The sequence below is a fragment of the Octodon degus genome, unplaced genomic scaffold (assembly GCF_000260255.1).
Source record: "Octodon degus isolate 3935 unplaced genomic scaffold, OctDeg1.0 scaffold00045, whole genome shotgun sequence".
Classification (NCBI taxonomy): Eukaryota; Metazoa; Chordata; class Mammalia; order Rodentia; family Octodontidae; genus Octodon; species Octodon degus.
Window position 1 is genome coordinate 12,860,045 of NW_004524621.1, and position 24,569 is coordinate 12,884,613.

Genomic DNA, 24,569 nt, shown 5'->3' on the forward strand with positions numbered 1-24,569 from the left:
GGGATTGAACTCAGGTCCTTGCGCTTGCCATGGAAGCGCTTATTCCACTGAGCCATCTCCCCAGCCCACGGTATACTTTTATCATGCCTATTCCTCTTTTATTTGACCCAAGCTTGCTCTACAGAGCCAGTCTCTCCTTTACTCTTCACTTTTTCAAATAAATTCTGTTGCCATTAAACCTTTTCAAATAAACTTTGTCACTGCTTTTTTGCTTGCTTTGTTCTACTGTGTGTTTGAGACTCCATTCTAGCTCTCTTCCACATCCAACCAGTAAAAGTCTTTCATAAACATATTAATGTAGAGCCATCTTCTAGGTAGGGAGAAGCACTCTTCATCTCATTTGTCAATCAGTCCCAGATATTTGATGTAGACTACAAAAAAGTTCAGATGCATCCAGACATCTATGGCCCAACTGCTGGACACAGCCTTTTCTGTATTTGATAATCGGGACTCATAGGCAGGGGAAAGAAAGACAATGAAAAAAATCTACAATTATGCTGTTGCAATTGGGAATGCTTTAAAATCACCCAAATCATCCAGGGAAAACCCAAGGACAACTGGGATTCTGTTCCAAGTGCCAGTAGATTGCAAACTGGGCATTCAACTTCAGCAAGCTTTTGCCAGGCCCCTGCTCAGTACGTCAGACTGCTAATGTGCCTTGGAGGTTTGACCGTTTCCACTCCTGAAGAGAAGCCAGGCCAGCCAAAACCCTCATGTGCTGCTCTGATGATAGAGAGGCCCAAAAAAACCTCCAAGGTCAGTGCTCAAAGACATCACCATCTCCAAAGACTCCTGAGCAATCTTTAGACATTATGGGTAAACCAATTCAATTACTTGATTCTGTTTTGACTTGTTTTTCTAGAAAACCCTCCTTGGACCTATATACATAGTTGGGGTCAAGGAGACCCCTAATCAGAGATTCTCTGCCGCTTTACTAACAGAGGAAACTGCAAAGTTAACTCTGCGACAGAAATTAGACTCTCCTTCAAGTCAGAGGTTTTCTGGAGACAAAGGGTTACTTGTGGTTAACAGGGGAATGGCTCAATATTAGGCCATGCTCTTGGACACCTAGTGATTATTATAAAAACACGTATTACTATTAACTGTTTCTTTGATGTGTAGAAGCCCAGAAGTTACTTACTCTTGCGAACAAGTGATCTCACAGACTATGCAAACAGGCAGGGTATCAATGGCCTACCCCCTCAAAAACAATGAGGTGTGATTCACTGATGGAAGTAGCTTTGTCGATCTATAAAACACAGGTAGGCAATTCTATAATTCTTATAAACAGTCCATCTTCCAAGTAGATTGCTGTCACGCACTGTAAAAGGCATGAAAGATACATCCAAAGTCTCTTTGGGAAATCAAAAAGCTAACAGGGAAGAAAAAACGGCGATCTTATAGCCTCTTAAGACTCATTCCTACACCTATAATATTCAATAACGGAACTTAGAAAAAATGGGGTATACAGATGAATGTCCATTTTGTATCTGTGTATTCAAAGTGGTTGGGATAGATATATAGTTACATTCTGTTAATGAATAGAATGATTTGTTCTAATGGTGTTTGTAAATAGGATCACAAGTCCGCATCTTGTACAGCAATTAACCACTAAGAAGAATATATGCAGTGTATTATTTGTTGAAAAAAAAAAAAAAAAAAAGACTCATTCCTAGTACCTAAAGAACTATTAAAGCCAATCTGTATTTCCCCGAGAAGGTAACTGGGCCTCAGACAGGGCGAAATGAAAGAGGGACTCTCGTGATATTTAAAAATAACTCTTCCTTTCTCAAGGAACATAGCAGAGTTACAAAAATACTTCATGATTTTTCCATATGGGAAGAGATGCTACATAGGAAACGGTCATTCATGTTTTCACAGTACTAGGATTAGAGGCAACCACCCAAGAGGTCTGGAAAGCTTGTCCATTCTGTGCCTACAATAACCCAGCCACACCCAAACTACCTCCTTTACTAGAACCTGTATAGAGAGGGGACATACCCTGGGGTGGACTGACAACTAGACTTTATACCTATACCATGTGGAGGATTTAAAGTGTTGGTCCTGACCAATACCTTTAAAGGCTGGGATGAAGCTTTTCCTCACTGTTCAGAAAAGCCTACAGAGAAAGTCAACGTGTTCCTTAAGGAAAACACTCCCAGGTTTGGACTACCCATTTCTCCAGAGGGGCAATGGACTTTTACTTTACCTTGCAACTAATTCAGGGAGTGACAAAGGTTTTTAGGACTAAAGTAGCACTTCTATTCCACTTGACAGCCTCAATGTTTTGGAAAGGTATTGCTATCAGATACCAAAGCAAGCTCTGGCAAAACTTTGACAAGTCATGTGTGTCCTGGCTCAAACTGCTGCCAACAGCACTCATGAGAGTTTGTAACATGCCCCGAACTGGGTTAAGTTTGGGCTCATTTGTGAGATTATATGGGAGGTCTTCCTGAATTACAACATCCCAGAACACATGCACAGAACATTTCCCAAAGCCCATGAACTTCTTATAAGAACTCAATCAGGTTTTATTTATCCAATGGGATAAATAAATTCTAAAAAATGTAAAATGAGAGTTATTTAACCTAGGGCCCATGCAAATCTAATTAAATGATTCTGATATTCAGCCAACCTAATACCTAGTGAAATTTCTTTCTTATAATTTAAAAAGTTTAGGGGCTGGAGAGATGGCTCAGTGGTCTAAAGCACCTACTTGAAACAAGCTTGGCAAAGCACAGGGACCACGGTTCGATCCCCAGCACCACATGCCAGCCAGACCCGCCCCCTGGTGGGCTGAGCTGGCCACACACACAATAAATAAATGTAATAAATAAAAATAAATATTTAAAAAAATAATAATAATAATTTAAAAAGTTTATAAAATCCTATTCATAGCAAATTATTTACAAGCCATAGCCCAGCTCTAAAAAGTACAAATTTTGTGGCCTAAACACTACCATGTTCTAAATTTCTCTTATCAGGAGATACTTAAGGTAAGTATCTTCACACAGCAGCCTGCCGCCCCACCCCCCAGTATTAAAAAAAAAAAAAAAAAAAAAAAAAGGATTTAAAAGACTACAGAAAAAGGCAAAATAAGCACAACACAAATCAAACCTTTAATAATGTGTGATATGGATTTCCTATTAAATTTTCAGACCACAAAATCTCATTTCTGCATTATTCATTTGGTTAATATAAACTGGAATAAAACTCAAAAGAAACTTTCAGAGTTCTATAGGTGAGTCTACAAATACTTTCTCTGATGTTGTACACAAAATCAATACTTTACAATGTGGGCTGGGAGGTAGCTCAGTGACAGACTACTTACTTAGCTCACTAAAGTATTGCGCTCAATTCCTAGTGTCACCAAAAGAATAAAAGGAATACTTTATAAGTCAATCAATGATGACTTGCTTAGTAATAAAAACTAAAGAAAAAAAAATGTATTTTGCTAGTTACCCATTTATCCTAGCAAGTAAAACCAAACTAAAAATTATATAAGGTCACATATTTCTGATTAAGCACTCATGTACATTTAAAGCATGTGGAGTGAATTCAAAGAGAAATATTTTATTTACATTTTTTTTTTTTTAATTTTATTTATTTATGTGTGTGTGTGTGGCCAGCTCAGCCCACCAGGGGGCGAGGCTGGCTGGCATGTGGTGCTGGGGGATTGAACCGTGGTCCCTGGGTTTTGCCAAGCTTGTTCCAAGTAGGTGCTTTAGACCACTGAGCCATCTCACCAGCCCCCATACATTTCTTCTTTAAAAACCAGAGGGTAATCATATAAATTTTAAATATCTGGTTAGCAACATAATGTCCATTGAGATACATATATTAAAGCAGGATATTAATACTGATAAACAGAATCTTAGAACAGCAACCAGCAAGTCTGCAATGAGCAAGCTCTACAATAAGCACCATACTAAATTTTAGAATTTAAGGCACTTGTATTTGAGATTTATATGAAGTGAATTTAATACTGAATGTGGCAGTTTTCCCAGGCTTGAAAGATCATAAAGGAAAGCGAAATTATAACTGTCTATGTAATCAATCTTAACATGATTTCTTTGGCTTTTTTACTTGATTCTTGATTAAGGTTATCACTAAAGTCAAATCTCAAATCACAGAATTTCCATAAAATAATCCTAATAAAGAGAAAGTAACTTAATAATTAAACAAAATGCACGTAATTTACATGAAGAAATATACTTTCACTTTCTACACAAATATACTGCCATTTATTTATCTAAAAATAATTTAACTAAAAAAATAAAGAGCCAGGGAAATGGCTCAGTGGAATAAGCGCTTCCCTGGCAAGCGCAAGGGCTTGAGTTCAATCCCCAGTTCCGCCAAAAAATAAATAAATAAATAAATAAATAAATAATTGAACTTATCATCAAAAGAATACCATAAACCTTTATGAAAGTCTTGGGGAGAGGGCTGGGGAGATGGCTCAGTGGAGTAAGCGCTTCCCTGGTAAGCGCAAGGACTTGAGTTCAATCCCCAGTTCCGCAAAAAAAAAAAAAAAAAAAAAAGTCTTGGGGAGGGGTGTCCTGGTAGTTCAGAATTCAAGCACATTCGTCTAAATTATAATCTTTATCAATGTAATCATGTACAAAATATAAAGAAATACCATAATGTGGATGGCAAGAAAGGGTCAAAAAAGATATTTTATTTGTTCTTTTTCTAAATAATTTTAAAATATGATTCTTAATTACAAGGCTTATTTTTGAGGGTTTTTTGATACATACCGTATTGATTTTGAGAAGATAATTCTAGTTCTCATCAATCTAAATAATTATAGCTGTTCCTCAGTATCTATGATAGGTTGCTTCTAGGTCCCCTGAAGATAACAAAATCTAGGCATACTCAAGTGTCTTATGCAAATAATCTATGCACATCATTGCATAGATAGGCCTTGAACTCAAGTTAAAGTGATCGGGGCTGGGGAGACGGCTCAGTAGAGTAAGCACTTCCCTGGCAAGCGCAAGGGCCTGAATTCAATCCCCAGTTCTGCTTTAAAAAAAAAAAAACAAACCACAGTTTAAGTGATCCTCCTGCCTCAGGTTCCAAGAGGTAGATCTATAGGCATGTATCTAGGGCCTGACTCTACAATATACTTTAAATCATCTCCTGACTACTTATAGCTAATATACTGTGTTATAATACTGTAAATAGTTGTACTATTAGGAAATTATAACAAGAAAAAGTCTATACATGTTGTGTACAGATCCAATTTCCATCCCACCCTCATATTTCAATTTAGAAATACTAGTTGAAATTTGGTTGTATATGAAGGCATGAAATCCACAGATACGGAGGGTCAACTGTACAAAAATAAAAAAATGATTCTGATTTTTCCTTTTGTAGTGTATGGTGCCAGAGATCAAACTCAGAGCCTCACATATACTATCAATGAGCCACACCCCTAACCTATAGATTAAATTTTATTACTTCAAAAGCAATGGTTCTACAAAATTTGTAAAAACAACACTGCAAATTCTTAGGGAGTTCACATATATCTCACCAGTATGTGATGTACGTTATAAATTTGATACTTGTATACCTCCTCCCCAAAATTTGTATGTTAAGCTTATTCTGGATGTCATAGTATTTAATCAAATAAGAACTGGAGGGTAAGTCCATTGTCTGATGTGATCAGACCTTATAGTAAAACAAAACAGAAGTACCTTCCCTCTCTCCCTGCCACATGAGGACATAGCAAAAAGGTAGCCAGGAAGAGACACCCTCACCATGCTGACAACTTGATTCAGTACTTAAAGAGTGTGAGGAGAAAATAAATGTCTACTGGCTAAGCCAACCAGTCTGTATTTAATTATTGCAACCCTAGGTGACTTAAAAGAGAACAGGTTTTAGAAAAAGCATATTAGAGGGCCAGCCAGATAGTTCAATGGATTAAAGTGCCTGCTTAGGCAGGCACAGGGACGGGGTTTGATCCCCAATGTGCCATCCCGGCCCTGTCCCCAGGGCACACTGAGATGAAGATTGAGACTGGGCATGGTGGTGTGTGCCTGTAATCTCAGAACTTGGGAAGCTGGAAACAGGAGGATCACTGAGTCCGGATCTGTGTAGTGAGACTCTGTACTAAATACGTAAGAAAAAAATAAATAAAGATAAATAAAAATAAAGAAAAAGCTTATTGGGGCCAGGGAGATAGCTCAGTAGACTAAGCACTTGCCTGGCAAGTGCAAGATCCTGAGTTCAATCCCTGGTATGGCAAAAAAGAAAAAAGAGAGAGAAAAAGCGTATTAAAACTGTAGAGACTACAAAAAAATAAATGAAACTTTAGAGACTATTTTTAACCATTATTAAATTAACAGCATTTTAAAATACCATGCTCATGGCAAGCAATAGAGCATAAGATCCTGACCAGACTGCTTGGCTTCAATTCACAGCACTGCAAAACAACAAGAAAAACAAAAATACTATGCCCTAATGCTACTGGAATATTAATCAAATTGGCATATTATTATAATGACAGGGGCTATAGAGATTAATATAATGTCTTCATAATCAACTAGCAGAGAATCAAAAACAACTCTCTACAACTAGTTTCACTTTCAACTAAAGTCAAATAGCAAAATATCTTCACTAGGGGCTGTGGATGTAGCTCAGTGGTAAAGCATTGTGTTGCATGTGTGAGGTCCCAAGTTTGATCCCCAACAGTGAAAAAGCAAAACAAAACAATTTCATTTGGACTACCAAGTACTCTAAAACACTCCCCATCTCACGGTATATAATTTATATTACTCTATTAGTGATACTGATCTGTAAGTATTATATTCCAAAATTATTGACATACTCCTTGAAAAACATGCCAAATTTTCTTTTCTAGTTTGATATTGAGACAAGGTCTCACTACATATTGAGACAAGGTCTCACTCAGCTATGTAGAACTCAGGCTGGCCTCAAAACTCCTAGTGATCCTCTCTTAGACTCAAAAGTAATGGAGTTACAGGAATGCACTACTGTGCCAAGCTTTACTATTTTTTTTAAGTGAAAATTAAGGTCTTTACATAATATTTAACCATTTAAACCATCTCTAAAAATAGGCTTTTCACAAATAGACATAAAAGATGAATTAACACATCTAAAGCCATGTAGTTTTAGGGATAATTCCTTGTTAATTCAATGAACTTAACATATAATCAAGGCCCTTCCTGTGAGTCGGCACTATGGGAGATCACAAAAGCACAAAGATGGTCCCTGCCATTAGTAACTTATACTATAAGGAACCAAAGATGTCCGGTAAAGCCAAGTTGTGTGGTACTGTCAGCATTTCACCTCTTGCAGCCGCAATCTCATTGAAGTCTGAAAAACATAGCCTTTTCCTGGAGAAACTCCTTTCCACAATGCCTCAAACCAGGTGTGAGACTGAAAGTAAGTGGACAGTCTAACAAATACTTGATTGATGGCCAGTATCTTTGAATGATGGTTTTTTTTTCTATTCTGGTGTCTACCATTTATTCTTTGACAAATGGGCTATATTGAGCTGAGTGCTCCTAAGCCTTTTGGAATGGCACTTTCTTCTGAATACTTTCATCCATGAGTCCACCAACGACATAAACTTTGCTCAGATCAACATCTTCAAAAGCATGTTCTGAGTCAGCAGTCAGGTACACGAGGATTTTGAGAGAAAATAAACTGAAACTGTCCTCTTATGTCTAGCAGGTAACTACAAAATCAGTCACTGATCCTCATTCTTCATATACAAGACTGTTAGTTGTGAATCCAATGAGGTACATCCAAGAGGGTTTATCACCTTCTTTTTTGTTTGAACCATACAGCCTTCAGATCCGCCTAGCCAGTCTATTCATTTCCTTCTTTGGTATGTGGTGGGGCATACTCAAATTGGTACAGTTTTGGTACTGTCTGACCTTCACAAGTTTCTCTTTAGGCTCTCAAAAACCATCTGCTCTGCTGGTAAAGATGCCTGGATTTTGCACAATAGGCTTTTCCTCTTTGCTGCAAATATCTTTCTAATGTCTCTGTCTTTCTTATCCAGAAAACAAAGTAGTTTGAGAACAAGAACCAGGTTGCATTGCCAGTGGGAAAAGTCTCTCTCCCTGTCTTGGCTCTTGCATTCCATCTTCATCTATGTCCTCTATAATACCTTCCTACCCTGGAAGTGCTTATGAGTGTTCTCTGAATGCTTCTTTCCAATTTCTAATCCACATGACTGGTCTTCTGTCCTGAACCTGTCACCTCACATAGCAGCTGTGCACATCCTCAACTTTTTTTTTTGCGGAACCAGGGGTTGAACTCAGGCCCTTGTGCTTGCTGGGCAAGCGCTTATTCTACTGAGCCACCTCCCTGGCCCCCTACTTTTTTATATTTTAAAGTAAATTATCTATACCATTTTGTATAATACCTGAACACTAGAAAATAATCATTAATTATTTTTGTGTACTTTACAATTTTAAGCTGAAATTAAAACTGCTCTGAAAATTTAAGTCTTTTGTCTGTTTTGTTTTCTAGGGGACAGGGTCTCACTATGTAGCTCATGCTGGTCTTAAATTCATTATGTAGCCCAGGCTAGCATTGAACTCACAAGATTCTCTTACCTCAGTCTCCTAAGAGTTGGGACTGTAGACATGCAGCACCACACCATACCACACAAAAAAAGTTTTAAAAAACAAACAGTGAGATGCTATTTATATTGCTCTATAAATTTATGTGATGTTTGTAGTAAAGAAAAGTGTACAAGCAAATAATTTTAATAGTTTGTTAAGCAAACAGGACTCACTGATTCTCTACTTTCAAGCATACAATACCACACTAATTTACTTAAGCTGAATAGAACATCCTGGGCTGTATAATCATTGGTGACAAATTCATACTAATTTTCATTTATTCTCCAAGTTTCCCCTTGATACTTATAAAATTCACATGGTAATAAAAAAAATTTTAGATAATCAAGGTCACTCATGCAACACAAGTTTTTATGACTCTTAGGGATGTAGTTTTAATAAAGTTCAATATTTGTCAATTTTTTAAAATATAATAAACTACTTTTTATTAATAATGTCCATAAATTTGTTCGTGAAGTCAATTTATCAAAAATTCCTCCATGGCCAGGCATGATGGTGGCACACACCTGTAATTCTAGCACTCAAGGCTTAGGTGGAGGATTACTGAGAGTTTGGAGCCAACCTGGGCTATCAGCCTGAACTACATAAAGAGACCCTGTCTTGAAAGAGAGGAAAAGGAAGAAGAGGCATGTACCAACTTGCCCAGTTTTCTAATGCTAAATCTTGAGAGAAAGAACTAAATAGCTTAAGTAGTGAGAAAGAACAGAAGGAGTGTATCTATTATATATTATTCCCTTTAGGGCTGTGACTCCTTTATCCTGTTATTTTGGGTTGTTACTGATTGTTTCTTTTCTGACAGGGAAATGGAAACAAGTACCTACATGCCTTAAAGGTTTAGCTTTTCATAGTAAGACAAAAAGTAGGTCCTTCTTCACTTTTTTCATATTATCTAATACCTATATACATTACTTTAAAGGCAAGAACTTTTAATTGATTAAATGTACTAGGACTCACTCATGGGCTGACATTTGGGTCCTCTTAAATTCCTATTTTAAAATTTTAACACCTAAGGTTACATGTTAAGAAGTGAGGCCTTTGGGCCATAAACAAATCTGTTAATACCTTTATAGAAGAAGTCTGACAGCTGGACATTGGGGCATACATCTGTAATCCCACAACTCAGGAGGCTGAAGCAGGACTGCTCCAAGTTCAAGAACAGTCTGAGTTACATAGTCTAAGGCCAACCTGACCTACATACTGATACCCTAGTCTCAAACATTCATAAATAAATAATAAAATAAGCAAGAGTAAGATGCCCAGAGTCTTCACTCTTGTGATGACATAGCAGGAATGAACCATCTCCTTGGAATAATTCCTCACCAGACACCAAATCTGCTGACTCCTTATCCGTGGACTTTCCTACTTATCAGTCCTTTAAGGAATAAATTTCTGCTGTTTATAAATTATTCAGTGTAATTATTTTGCTACAGCAGCCAAGATGGACTAAGTTTAAACTAAATTTAGTTTGAACTTTACGAAACTGATCCTCTGCTACAACGTAATTTTACAGCATAGAACAGAATATTCTCTGAATATTCCAACTGAACACAGAATACTATGTTCAAATGCTTAAAACAACAACAATATTCTAAAAACCTGTTTCTGGAGAGGAAACTACATATCACCTTTTCATCACCTGAATGCCCTGTTAGAAAACAGGAAAAAGAAATGAAAATGTCTTATTTTAAAAAAGGCACATTCTAGAAAATTTAAAAAAAAAAAAAAAACTGTACCAATATACTAATGCATTATTTTAGCATCCTCATGAGTTAGCCCAAAGCACAATATGTTCCAATCAACAAACTAGAAAATGCTTCCTGCAGGCATGTTGACTTGTTCAGTAGAAAAACCTCACCTTGGATTTATTCCAAAAGAGGCTCTCAAATGCTCAGCAGCAACTCCTGAAAGGAGGCCAGTCCAAATGTAGTACGATAAATCCCCCCAAAAAGCTGAATCTCTGATCATAGCAACAGGTGAGCCTGCTGTGAAGTTAGAGGTTAGGTACACAAACTTATATGACTTTACCTATTAAAATCTAAAAACACAATTGTTAGTACAGGTGTATTATAATCTTAACAATGGATTGCAAGGTTTAAAACTTGAACCTTTAACCAGAAATATACACTTGTCATTATAAAACCTTGCTCAATTCAACTAGAGAATGCTAACTACAAATGCAAAAATGGTGAATATTTCTCTGTAGTTACAACATACTGTTATATACAGGCTATTTTTAGGTGTTTTTTTTGTGTGTGTGTTTGTGTGTGTTGTCAGGGATTGAACCCAGGGGCTCAGGCCTGCTAAACATGTGCTGTACCAGTAAGTTTCAACCCCAGCCCAACTGGCTATTTTTAACATAATAATTTGGGAAATAAATCTGCAGAGAAATTTATGATGGATATCTCTTACCTCATAAATGTTGGGGTGCCACATTTTGGTCAAGAATCTGAAGGTAGGTGGTGAATATGGGTAGTCAATAGGAAATTTAATATGTGCCTGGAAAGAAAAAAAATGCTAATAAATGATACTGTAAATTAATCATCTGCCTAACAGTTCACTCTATTTCATCCCACAGAAACAAACTCCTTTCTACAGAGTAGACACCCAAGAACAAAATAATTCATTTAAATTTTGTTATCTCCAGTACTAGAGTCATTAGTATGCTCTCAAAGCATCTTTTCAAATATTTATAAAAGGTTATGGTAAATCACCAAAACTCACAGCTATTTTACTTTTTAACAAAAGCCACACAAGTGAAAAAGTTATGCCATTATTTTATCTTTGTATGTGTAGCCCTATGGTACAACACACATAAAGATAGTTTTTCCATGTACTCATATAATTTAAACATTATCTCTTTACCTAGAAATAGTAAATGCTAACATTCTAATGTTGTTTTCAGCAATTTCAGTTTGTAACTGCTTAATTTCTTAACAAAAAAAAATTTTTTTTTTTACAAATTTGAACAAACCACATTTTGTTTGTATGTTTATACGTATGTATAAAGGTATGTATGTATAGATATGTACTTTGAAGCAGGGTCTCACCACGTAGTTCAGGCTGGAGTTGAACTTACTTTGTAGCCCAGACTGGCCTCAAACTCACAGCGATACTCCTACCTTAACCTCCTGAGTGCTGGGATTAGAGGTGTGTGAACACCTCACCTGAACATACTGTATTTGGTACTGTGCATTCATTTCTAGCACATCATGAACATTTTCTCATGTCACAAAGTATTTTCTACAGGTACTTGCACGGCCATTAGTGTTAATATATCCTACTATATGTATATATACATGAACTTTTTAAAAACTATGTTCATATTTGGGAGCATTTACATTGTTTCTTATTTTAAATAACACAGAAAAAAAGACATCAAAAGTCCTCTCTTATGCTGTGCCAGCCCCGCTCTGGGGATGTGCTGATTGAGACTGGGCGTGGTGGCACACACATGTAATCTCAGCACTTGGGAGGCTAAAAACAGGAGGATCATGAGTCCAATCTGTGTAGTGAGACCCTGTAGACCCTGTACTAAATACATAAAAAAAAAAAAAGTGCTCTCTTTCATAAAAGCAGTGACAAAATTGCCAAAAATTTTTAAGGATTAATGTTTTTATTTTTATTGTTTTTTCATTTACATATTTAGGTACAGGGTCTCACATGGAACTCAGACTCTAGTGATCCTCCTGTTTTCTGCCTCTCCAGCACTGGGATTATAGGCCTGTGCCATCATATCCCAGCCTCTTTGCTGGCTCAGCATGCACTATGGGTGGGGTTGGCATACCATGCGGGACTGAGGATTGAACCCTAGTCCCTGTGCTTGTCAAAGCAGGCGCTTAGTTCACTGAGCTATCTCACTGGCCCTTAATGTTTTTAGAATGGCAGAAAATAAATAATACTTGCTGCAATTCAGGATGCATTATTCAAGCAAATAACTGAACCTTATTGAGAACAAACTTCATAGGTTTAACTTACCCTAGTTAAATCCTGTATTTTCTACCTCTGCAGTGGCCTTAAATCCTCACATTCAAAATAACCTGACAGGCAACAGAGAAGACAGGTGCTCTGAAACATTCTCTACCCTCCTTCCTATCCCCAGGTAACTGTCATTATTTGGCATTTTGAGTGATTTTCCTAAGACCCACTTGCACGGCTATTTGATCTAATTTAGAACTTGGCAATGTCAGTACATTTTTTCTGGTGGCATCTGCTGAAAACAGTAATAGACAACTGTCCAACTTCAAAGCTGTCTGATTCAGAGGAAAATAGACAACACACTAACCCAAAAATTTTTTAAAGAGGGACTTTAGTAGAATGAGATGATTATGGCTTTGAGAAGGTCTGGCACAATTCTAAGGATGTAAAATAAAAGACCATTACCATGCCTGGTAATGCACACCTGTAATCCCAGCGTGCCTGAGACCCAGGCAGAAGGATCAGAGTGAGTTCAAAGATATCCTCGGCTACGTAGTGAGTTCAAGGCTAGCGTGGGCTACAAAGCTCCAATAACATAACAAAAACAAAAATAAAATATAAAATACAAATACAAATACACACACACAGTTGTGGACATGCCTAGGGCTATGTGCTTAAAAATCAAGAAAGATCTAAGAAGGTCTTAAAACTCACATATCTACAGGCCTGCCATGCTGGCCCCGCCCCCGGGGGCACACTGAGATGGGACTAAGACTAGTGGTGGCCGTGCCTGTAATCCCAGCTCTTGGGAGGCTGTAAACAGGTGGATCACTATTAGTCTGATCTAGTAGTGAGACCCTGAACACCCTGTAGACCCTTTCCTAAAATGCAAAACAAAACAAAACCAAAAAACCCCTCACATTTCTGGCTTAACTTTCTGTGCTAGCAAAAAATAAAGGCTAAGGTAGAGCTTGCAACTGTCTAGCTGAATATTTAGGACATGATGGAACACACATACCATCCACAAAGCCCAAGAACTCACTGGTTACAGGGTATTAAGGAAATCTCTGCTCAACCATTAGCTAACCATTAAGGTTACAAACTGAAAAATTCACTAGCCACACAGAACAAAGAATATAGATATATAATTAGGTTAAAGTCACTAAGCAAGTAAACAAAAATTACAACAGCAACAATAACTTGGAGGAGTCCAATTTCCACAACTGCCAGAGTACATCATTTAAGTATTCAAAAGAAAATTATTATAGGGGCCAGTGGTCTAAAGAGCTTGCTTAGGCAAGCTAAGGTGGGTGGAAAGGACTGTTGTTCAATCCCTGGCACCACATGCTGCACCAGCCCAGCCCTCAGGGCAGGCTGAGACAGCAAAAAAAAGAAAAAAAATTACAAACCATAAAAAGAAACAAAGTGTGGTGGGGGAAGAAAAAGACAAAAAGACTTAAAGTTGGCCATTTAAAGCATTTAAGGGGCTGGTGAGATGGCTCAGTGGTCTAAAGCACCTACTTAGAACAAGCTTAGAAAAGCACAGGGACTGCGGTTCAATCCCCAGCACCACATGCCAGCCAGCCCCGCCCCCTGGTGGGCTGAGCTGGCCACACACACACACACACACAAAATCTTAAAAAAAAACATTTAAAAGGACATAGGCATGGAGAGGGGAAAAGGAAAGAAGGGGAGGCAAAAGAACAAGAAAATGATAAATGAATCAATTGCTCTAGAGTCTAGTACTGGCACATTTTGCTAGCCTTCTGATCTTAGACAAATCATTTAAATCTCTAAGCATCAATTTTCTTTTTGTGTAGAATAGTGAAGAACAATACCTACAAAGTTCTCATTAAGAATCATACAAATTTTTTTAAAAATCTAAAAAATGAATCCCACGGTAAATAATTTGAAATTATCAGGTCAAAGGTTAAATTACTTTCATTGTATTTAGGACAATTAATTAGTGCAGTATTTTCCAAAGGAAGGGGGTTTAAAAAAAAAAAAGCATAACCAATTAGAACACTTGTTTTCTCAAACCCATTTCAATACTAGTAATATCAGCAAGTGATTTGAACAGACTACAAACTTATCGCGACAAAAAGGTAAACACTGACTAGATATTAAGGAATTCTTTCAACTAATGAAAACAGTATTATAGTTTAAAAAAAGTTAAAGACTTTAGATCATGCCTATCACACCAGCAATGGGGATCACAAGTTTGAGGCCAGCCTAGGCTACTGTACCATAACCCAGACTCAAAAGCAAAACAAAACACGTTTTATCGTAGAAATACATTTTGAAATACAATGAAGTCAGGTATGGTGGTGCACAGCTGTTATCCCAGCCCTGAGGAGGCTAAGGCAGGTCAGCTCTGAGCTCAAGGCCAGCCTGGACTGTACGTAAATTGAAGCCTAATCCAAACTACAAAGACCCTCACAAAACCACACCAAACCAGGCAAAGTATTGGGCTAGTGTTAGTGTTTGTCTATCATGAGTGAAGCTAAGTTCAGTCCATAGCAGGGTTGAGGTAGGGGTGAGATTACTGTCAGGGACAGTGACACATGCCTATAGACCCAAAAATGCACACTGTCTGTAAAACTAAAAACAAATGTCTGGTGATCTGTTTGTTGGTTTACTTAATAGTCCTGGGGATTGAACCCAAGGCCTTCACACTGGATTCAACTCTCAATCTTTTTTTATTTTTGAGACAGGATCTTGTTAAATTGTCCAAGCTGCACTCAAACTTGGGATTCTTCCTGCTTTAGCCTCCTACAACGATGAGATTAGTTACATTTAGTAGTGCAGTGAGCATTTTAGGGATATAGATAGTCCATTTCAAAAATAAACTATACGATAGGCACAATAGAAAATATATGCTTTTTATAAGTTTAAAAAAGAAACAAGATTTGCATGAATCTTCTACACATAAATCCTTTACCTCTGCTTTGCAAAAAATGAGAAATTCATAGGGTTTCAATTATGCAAACTCATATACAAAATATTTAAGTTAAAATGAAACACAGTGGCTAAAATACATTACTATTCAAGCGATATTTTTACAAATTAAATCTTTACTGTAATATAATACTATATATATATGTGTGTGTATATATGTGTATGTATATGTATATATATATATATATATATATATATATATATATATATTTCCCACCCCCCCCGGAACCGGGGATTTAACTCAGGCCCTTGCCAGGGAAGCGCTTATTTCACTAAGCCATCTCCCCGGCCCCTACAATATATTTTAAATTCCAAATTTGTACACATGAAATCTATGATCATAATAATTTTCTCAGCAGATCTGATACCCCTGTGTAATCTTACACCTATGGACTATGTGTGGAATTACACATTGCAATTACACACTCATTAAATACAAGCACTGGTTCTTCAGCAGTTATGTTTTATTATCAACATGATAAGCTGTTCACCAGTATTGGTACATGCTTATAATACCAGCATTTGGGAGGTTAAGGTAGGAGGATCACTGTAGGCTCAAGACTAGCATGGTCACACGGACAGTTCAAGACCAGCCTAAGTTTCATGGCAAGATCCTCTCTCAAAAACAAACACTACCGGGGAGATGGCTCAGTAGAATAAGCGCTTGCCCAGCCAGCTCAAGGACCTGAGTTCAATCCCTGGTTCTGACAACAAAAAAAAAGGCACCAAAAACAAACACTGAACTCACCAGACATTTGACACAATGTGCATTTATATAAATAAATAAATGTGAATAAATGTTAATTTGCATTAAAAAAATACTGTTACTAAAAAATCAAACATGTTTCCATGTACCAATACAAGGATTGAAAAACAAAGATACTTAAAACTGTATCTCTTTCCCTGAATGGTTATAGTCTAATTAAAAAGACAAACAGAAATAAGAGATTATAAATCAACATGCCTTAAGTGAGATATCCAGTAGATGCTAAGAGAACTCTGTGAAAGAAATGCCTAGTGCTAAGAACGTTAAGGAGTATTTAGGGGCCAAGTTGAGTGTTCCAGTTTATGTCTAACTGTCTCCCCAATACCTCATGCAGTCACGGGGCAGACTTTTAGAGTTTGTGATTAACTCACGATTCACTGCAATTATGGGTATGAGTGCTGCTGGGATTATGGGTATGAGTACTACTCCCAGCCCGGGGTAGATAGCCTGAATGCAACTTAAGGAAGAACTTGTTCTCCTTTGCCCTTGTTGCTGCTACTTCTCCATTTTGCTCTCTGCCGCTACCTACCATAAAAGGTCGTTCTCTGTCATATGCCGCTCTGCCTTGAATCTAGCTGAATATGGCCTGAAACCTCCAGTAACTGTGAACTTAAATAAATCTTTCCTTCCTTCATTTTGGGTGTCGGGTATTTGTCCCAGCAACAAAATTAACTGAGACAAAAGAAAAAAAAAAAAAAAAAAACCATAGAGGTAAAGGAAAAAGAAAAGGGGTCAGGAGTATACAGTTCAGTAGTATAGCACCTGCCTGGCAAGTGTGAGGTTCTTTGTTCAATTCCTTCTTTCAAAAAACTGTAGAAAAAGCTCACACACATAAACAAAGGCAGAGTGGAAATGAATAGATTGTTCTGTTTTTTGAGACAGAATCTCACTCTGTAGTCCATTCTGGCCTTGAACTTGCAGAGATCCTCCTGCCTCAGCCTCCCTCCTGCCTCAGCCTCCCAAGTGCTGGGATTACAGGCATGTACCACCATACCCTGCTACAAGATGTGTTTTGAGGTATCTAGGAAATATAACCAATGAGACTTAGCATGTATACAGTTTCAATTTTCTTCACTGAGGAAATACAGTACATGAACAATGACTGATGGAAGCAGTGATACACTGATGCCTCAATTCATGAATTTGATTCCATAATTCTTGTCACAAACTGAGTTGGATAAGAACGAAATCAAATTCAATGGTAAGGTTCAATATTGATTTCATGGAGAACTCTTATTTGGTTCTTATTCAGTATGCAACCAGAATCATGGAGATAACTGAGTTTGTGAACCAAGGTACCACTATAATTAAATGCTTACTAAGTGTCAGGAAGTACACTAAATGTATCACTTCATTTCATTACTCAAGAGATTAACAGGTAAGAAAATAAAGCACAAATGCATATGACCTACTGCACATCCTCATCTTTGAGTTTTGCCATTCCTCATTTTGTCTTCTTGAACCTCTGTATTGCCTGGCTTTCTGTAATTTCCCTGTCTCTTCATGTTGTAAGTTTTCTGCCCAGTCTTTCCCATACTCCTTAGCTTCTTCAAAGATCTTTGGTTAAATTTAATGTACTTTCACTGTAACTCTCCTCACTTCCCTATTTTTGCCAAATGACACATTATAAAAACCAAACATTTCAGGATAAAGATGTAATGCAAAATGTGCAGTAAAAGTAATTTGAAAATCTTCATATAATACGTAAAGCCAAATCTAGTCTATAACAAAATTTTGATAATCCCAATGAACAGTATTAAAGTAACTGGTGGGGGCTGGTGAGATAGCTCAATGGTCTAAAGCACCTGCTTAGGTAAGCTTAGGCAAAGTTCAAGGACCACAGTTCAATTCCTCCAGCACCACATGCCAGCCAGCACCCCCCACTCCCAGGGTGGGCTGAGCTGGCCACAAAAAATAAATAAAAAATAAAAATAAGAGCTTGATCTCTTAAAAAATAAATAAAGTAACTGGTATCCCACTAATTGTTTTCTTATGAAGTTTCAGCAAAAAGTTACATATGATAAATATATCACAATTAGTCTTCTAATTTAACATACCCTTAATCAAGTTAAGAAAAAAATTCCCAGTCCTAAACAGAACTTATACAGTATTTGCTAATATCTCAGTTGACACCAAATAGAGGTCTGTGTGTGTGTGCTGTGTGTGCGCGCGCACGCGGACTCCAGGAACTGAACTCAGGACTTCAGGCTTGTCAGGCAGGTGCTGTGCCACTTAACTATTTGCTTTTGTATTTGGCCCCAGTATCTGCTTTTGTATTTGTGTCAATGCCTGCATTCAGTGTGACCTGAAGACACCTCCCACTGCTAAGTTTCACTGCTATATCATCAGTATTTTTTTTTTGTCATCAGTATTTTTTTAATGTGGTAATAGAAGTGTTTCTTTCAGCTTGAGAAATCAACATATTTTCCCTAATAACACAAGGTACAGAAATACCACCAGAAGGTTATGGATTATAAGTGATATTTGCATGGTTAGCTTAAAATCTTTAACCATGGAGCTGGGAGATAGCTAGGCTGTCTAAATGCCAAGGAGCACAAGGACCCAAGTTCAATCCTTGGTACCACATGCCATGCCAGCCCTGGAACCCCAGGCAGACCATGCTGCCCCCAAACCAGGCATGGTGGCGCACACCTGTAATCCTAATGCTGGGGAGGCTAAAACAGGAGGATCACTAGGAGTCTAAACTGTGTAGTGAGGGGCCGGGGAGATGGCTCAGTAGGATAAGCGCTTGACTGGCAAACTCAAGGATCTGAGTTCAATCCCTGGTTCCGGGAATAAATAAACTGTGTAGTGAGATCCTGTATCAAATAAATAAATAAATAAATGTTTAACCACATACATTTACTACCTCTTCTTCACAAATTATAAAGTTTATGCAAAAAAGAATTTTTAACAATTTTTTTGCTTTTGCGGTACCAGGGATCAAACTCAGGACCTGGTGCTTGCCAGGCAAGCACTTATTCCACTGAGCTATCTTCCCAGCCCTAAGAATATTTTTTTAAAGGTCCAAAAATCTTACAGACAAATGGGAGTAAACAAAACAAACTATAAATGTTGCAAACCAGAAGATAAATAGTAAAAAATTCAGAAGATCCCAAGAAAAACAAAAACTAGTCTGGTGGTTAGGAAACGAATACAAAAAAGTCTGTCCTTTGCTATTTTTTATTTTTTGATATTAAATCAGGTTGTTCTGTTGTTACAATTCCTTCTGTATTCTAACTATTAATCCCTCACAGCCTAGGCAACACAGTGCAATACCCATGGGGGGGAGGTGCTGGCACTTTGGCAAACACCTGCACCTAGGAGGCTGACACAGAAGAACCAAAAATGCAAGCCCAGCCTCGGCAACAGAGCAAGACTCATTGCAAAATTAAAAATAAATAAATAGGTCTGGGATGTAACTCACTATACACCAACTCCTAGGTTCAAGCTCCAGTTCCTGAATGACATATAATTACCATTATCCTCTAGACATTCCTTCTGGGTAACACTGAAAAAAGTGGAAAGTACTCAAAGAAACAGTTGAACACACATATATGTAACAGCTTATCCCACAACAGCCGAAAGGTAGAAGAATATGTGGAAAGTGAAAATGTGGTATATACACATACAATGGACTATTGCTTAGACTTAAAAAGAAAATCCTGACATATGCTACATATAACACGGATGAAACCTGAATATATATTATGCTAAATGAAGTAAGTCAATCTCGAAATGCCAAGTAGTATATGATGCCACTTAAATGAGAGACTTAAAACAGTCAAATTCATAAAGACAAAACTGAATTGTGGTGGCCAGGGGCTAAGAGGTTGGAAAGATGAAAATGTTTCTGAACATGAATGTAGTAATAACTGCATAACATTCTGAATATACTTAATGGCAGAACTATACATTTAAAAAGTTACAGAGTAAATTGTTATATTATTTTATATAATATTACATATTTTATATAACATAATATTATGTATATTATAGTATACCATATTACAATAATATAACATATTATAATGTGTCACCACATAAAGCAAAATCTTCAGGACACCAAAACAGACAAGTCAGTTATTTCATTTGTAGTACCAAGGACTAAACCCACCCTTCACACTGGGCTACATTCTAAGCCCTTTATTCTGAGAGTAGGTGTCACGGAGTCACTAAGATGTCCAGACTGGGCTTGAACTTGGAATCTGCCTGCTTTATTTAGCCTCTTAGAACACTGGGATTACAGGTAGGTGTCTTCTACCACATCTGGCTCTGTATCCTTTCTATATTCATGTTTGGATAAAATTAAATTGTTTATACTGTAGTTAAGATACAACAATCTTACACTTACGCAGAGCGCAGCAGTCAGGGTTCAATACCTGGTGGCCATGCCGGCCCTGCCCCCAGTGCACGCTGAGACAGCAAATGAGACTGGGCATGGTGGTGTGTGTCTATAATCTCAGCGCTTGGGAGGCTGAAAACAGGAGGATCACTATGAGTCTGATCTACATAGTGAGACCCTGTACATCCTGTAGACCCTATACTAAATACATTTTTTAAAAAAATCTTCTATATGGAAATGTTTTAAGAAAACATTTACACTCCTGGCAAGGATATTTTTAAGTATATTTGAAAACTAAATAAATGGGAAATGGAGAGGTTAATCAAACAGCAAAAAGAAAACATTTGTGAAAGCAAGGATAATAATAGTATATGACAGGACTAAACTAAAACCATTATTTTTATATTCATTAATATAAGCACTGAACATTAAACAAAGTAACTACAAAAAAGAGTTAAAATAAAATAAATTCTTATCTTCTGTAGTAGAAATTCAGTAGTAATAGACTAAAATTTAAAAAAAGAGAGAAATAGCAGTAAGATGGACCACAGTGGCAATATGGTGGGCATGGCGACACACTGTAGTCTTAGCTCCCTGGAAGGTGGAAGCTGAAGAACTACAAGTTATGAGACAAACCCAGGCAATTTAGCAAGACCTTGCATCTCTGAATTAATTAATTAAATTAATTGCCTGGACACAGTAAAATCTTGCCTATAATCCCCAGAATTTAGGAAAGCTGAAGAACCAGATTTGAAATTTCAAGTCCCCCCTGTGAACACAGCAATACCCTGCTCCCCCCCTCAAAAAAAAATCACTGTCATTATTCGCAGCAGCAGCAGCAGCAGCAGCAGCAGCACCACCACCACCACCACCACCACCACCACCACCACCACCACCACCACCACCACCTACACCTGTGCACAGTGGCGTACACCTATAATCCCAGCCCTTTGGGAGGCTGAGATAAGATGATCACAAATTCAAGCCCAGTCTGAACAATTTAGTGAGACCCTATCTCAAAATAAGAAATAAAAACAGAACTGGGAGGACCAGCCAGATAGCTCATCAGATTAAAGCACCTGCTTATGCAGACACAGGGACCAGGGTTCAATCCCTGATGTGCCATGCTGGCTCCACCCCCAGGACACACTGAGACAGCAATTAAGACTGGGCATGGTGGTGGGTGCCTACAATCCCACCACTTGGGGGGCAGAAAACAGGAGGATCACTACGATATGAATCTGATCTGTGTAGCGAGACCCTGTACTAAATAGTTAAGAAAAAAAAAAAAAATGCTGGGGATGTACCTCAGTGTGAAAGCCCAGTGTTTAATCCCCAGTATCATAAAAAGAATTTTTCTTTCTTGTATTGGGGATTGAATCTAGGACCTTGTACTTATGCCACTGCGCTAATTCCCCAGCCCCCAAAATAAAAGTTCTAAAAAGCCAAGGATGAACCCAAGCACAGTGGTAACAGGCCTGTAACCCCAGGCTGAGGAGAGGCTGAGGCAGGGAGATTGTCATGGGTTCAAAGCCAATCTGGGAAAAAAAAAAAAAAAAAAGTACTGATAAAAATTTTAGGGGGCCAGGGAGATGGCTCAGTGGAATAAGCGCTTCCCTGGCAAGCGCAAGGGTCTGAGTTCAATTCCCGGTTCCGCAAAAAAAAAAAAAAAGTACTGACAAAGCCAATCTGGGCTGCATAGTGAGTTCACATCCAGCCTGAACGGCATAACAAGATCCTGTCTCAAAAGAAGCCAAAGAAGAAAGAGGTGGTGGCCAAGGAGGAGGGGGGCAGGGGAAGGGAGAGAAGGAAAAAAAAGGTGTGTGTGTGTGTAAACACATGTGCATGCAGCCAGGTATGGTGGTATATACCCTTGTAAGCCAAGCACCATGGGAAGTTGAGGAAGAAGGACCACAAATTCAAACCTAGCCTAAATAACATAGTGACTCTGCAAGATCCTGTCTCTCAAGTATTAGGGTTATAGCTCAGTGAAAGATCCTGGGTTCATTCCTCAGAACCAAAAAGAGGGGGGAAAATGTGACCCTTTGTAGTCAGGAGAACACATTCGGGACCACTGATCTTCTGAATACACAAACTCAAGGCTAACACATGCATATTTTTAACAACAGAAAAAGCACTTCTGTGCTAAGGGACTTTTGCTGTTTGGTACTCTTATCAACAAGGTATCCTTTGACTTCATATGTTTACATGCATGAACAGTGAAGATTAAGTGGTACCAGCAGTAGGCAAGATAAAAATAGCTGACATGAGGGCCCTGGGTTCAATCCACAAGACTGCCATCAATAAATGTAAATATTAATATATCCATCCTGATCTTCATGAAAAATTTACATTCTACCATGTACTTTCTGTAGGAATGACATCAAAAGTTAAAAACTCAAAAGAAAATGATTAGTTTTATAACATAAAAATTAAATAAGTCTATGTAACAAAACATACCATAACTATGGCTAAAGACAAAACTCTAACTGTGGGAAACGTTTACAGATGACAAAGGGGTATGTAAAGAATATTAAACCAGCTGGGCAAGGTGATACACACCTGTTATCCCAGCACTTGACAAGTTGAGGCCATCAAATCATAATTTTCAGCCTGGACTATACAGGGAGATGCTGTCTCGAAAAATCCCAACAGACATACACACAAAAGTACTGAATCAAAACCAAACTCATTTGTAGTAAAACAAAGAGAGGACAAAAGCAAATCCAAAGGGAGAAATACTCTTTACTACTTACCAGCCTATTTGTAGACTATCACTTTCATGACCTTAGACAAAAAGAGTCCTTCCTATAAGCAAGGTATGTCAGCAAATTTTTTTACAAAATTGGGTACTTCATATAAGACAGTGGGAAATAATGAGTGCATATAGCATATAATTCAGCCAAATAAAAAATACAATTTCAAGCATCAAGTTTATCAAAAGCAAGGAAAGGAGGTTAATCTGCCTTGATACTGTCTTTTGCATTCCTGCATTAAGTAATCACTAGGGAAACTCAGTGTTAATTCTTAGATAAGAGATGTGTGCCAACTTAGAATTAAATAAACTTACGAAAAAAAAGGAATGAAACTGTAGATTACACTAATGGCAATGACAGAAAAAGGAAGACATCTCTAACTCTTGGCTGCTTATTATATCAAAAGATAAACAATAGGGCCAGGGAGATGGCTCAGTAGAGTAAGTGCTGCCCTGGCAAGCACAAGGATCTGAATTCAACCCCTGGTTCTGCAAAAAAAAAAAAAAGTTTTATTACCAAAGATGAAAGATAAACAATGGCTGTCTATAGTCAAGTCACTTGGAGAATAACATAAAATGATCTTAAACCTTTTACTTCATCAATCCATATTTTACACTCAAATGGTAATAAAGCCTAAATATATGTCACCTTCAAACTGATCTCTGGTCTGGCGAGATTGGAAGCACAATTAGAATCATGAAAACAAAATCCATCTGGGAAATTGTTACATGCCCAAGGGTCACCTTGCTTTTAGGTTGAGATAACAAAGAAAATGCCTTTTTCTGAAAGATACCAGATTATTAAAAAACTCAACTTTGTACTTATTACAACAATCATATCTGCATTTGAGTGGTAATTTGTAATTTATAAGTACTTTGAGATACTATCTCTTAATTGGTCTTCAAAACAAAGTGCAAGATGGGCACGGTGGTGCACACCTCTACCACAGTAAGGCCAGCCTGGGCTATATAATGAGACCCTTTCTCAAAAAACCAAAACAACAACAACAAAAAAAAAAAAACCAAAGAGCTATAAAACAGGTGGTTATCATCCTGATTTTTAGTCAGTGATCCTAAGACACACACAAAAGGAGCCAGAGCCCAGGCTGCCCCTGCTGATCCCACTATCTAGTGGCAAGTCCAAGAAGACTATGAAACCTTCAAACCTCATCTTCTTTTAAGATGACATGGAAATATAGTGAAAATGGGGGG

General features: G+C 37.7%; 1 protein-coding gene and 1 pseudogene across 2 annotated transcripts in view; both read right to left on the reverse strand.

Annotated features, from left to right (window-relative positions):
- Positions 1–24,569, reverse strand: part of Ube2r2 (ubiquitin conjugating enzyme E2 R2) — a 106,230-nt gene that overhangs the window by 32,259 nt on the left and 49,402 nt on the right. Inside the window, exon 2 of one of the 2 annotated variants that reach the window (XM_004631915.2) lies at positions 11,028–11,114. The exons of the other annotated variant lie outside the window; for it this stretch is intronic. Coding sequence (XP_004631972.1) covers positions 11,028–11,114 — 87 coding nt within the window. The remainder of the gene's footprint in view (positions 1–11,027; positions 11,115–24,569) is intronic. 2 annotated transcript variants of the gene reach the window in all.
- Positions 7,300–9,710, reverse strand: LOC105742261 (annotated as a pseudogene).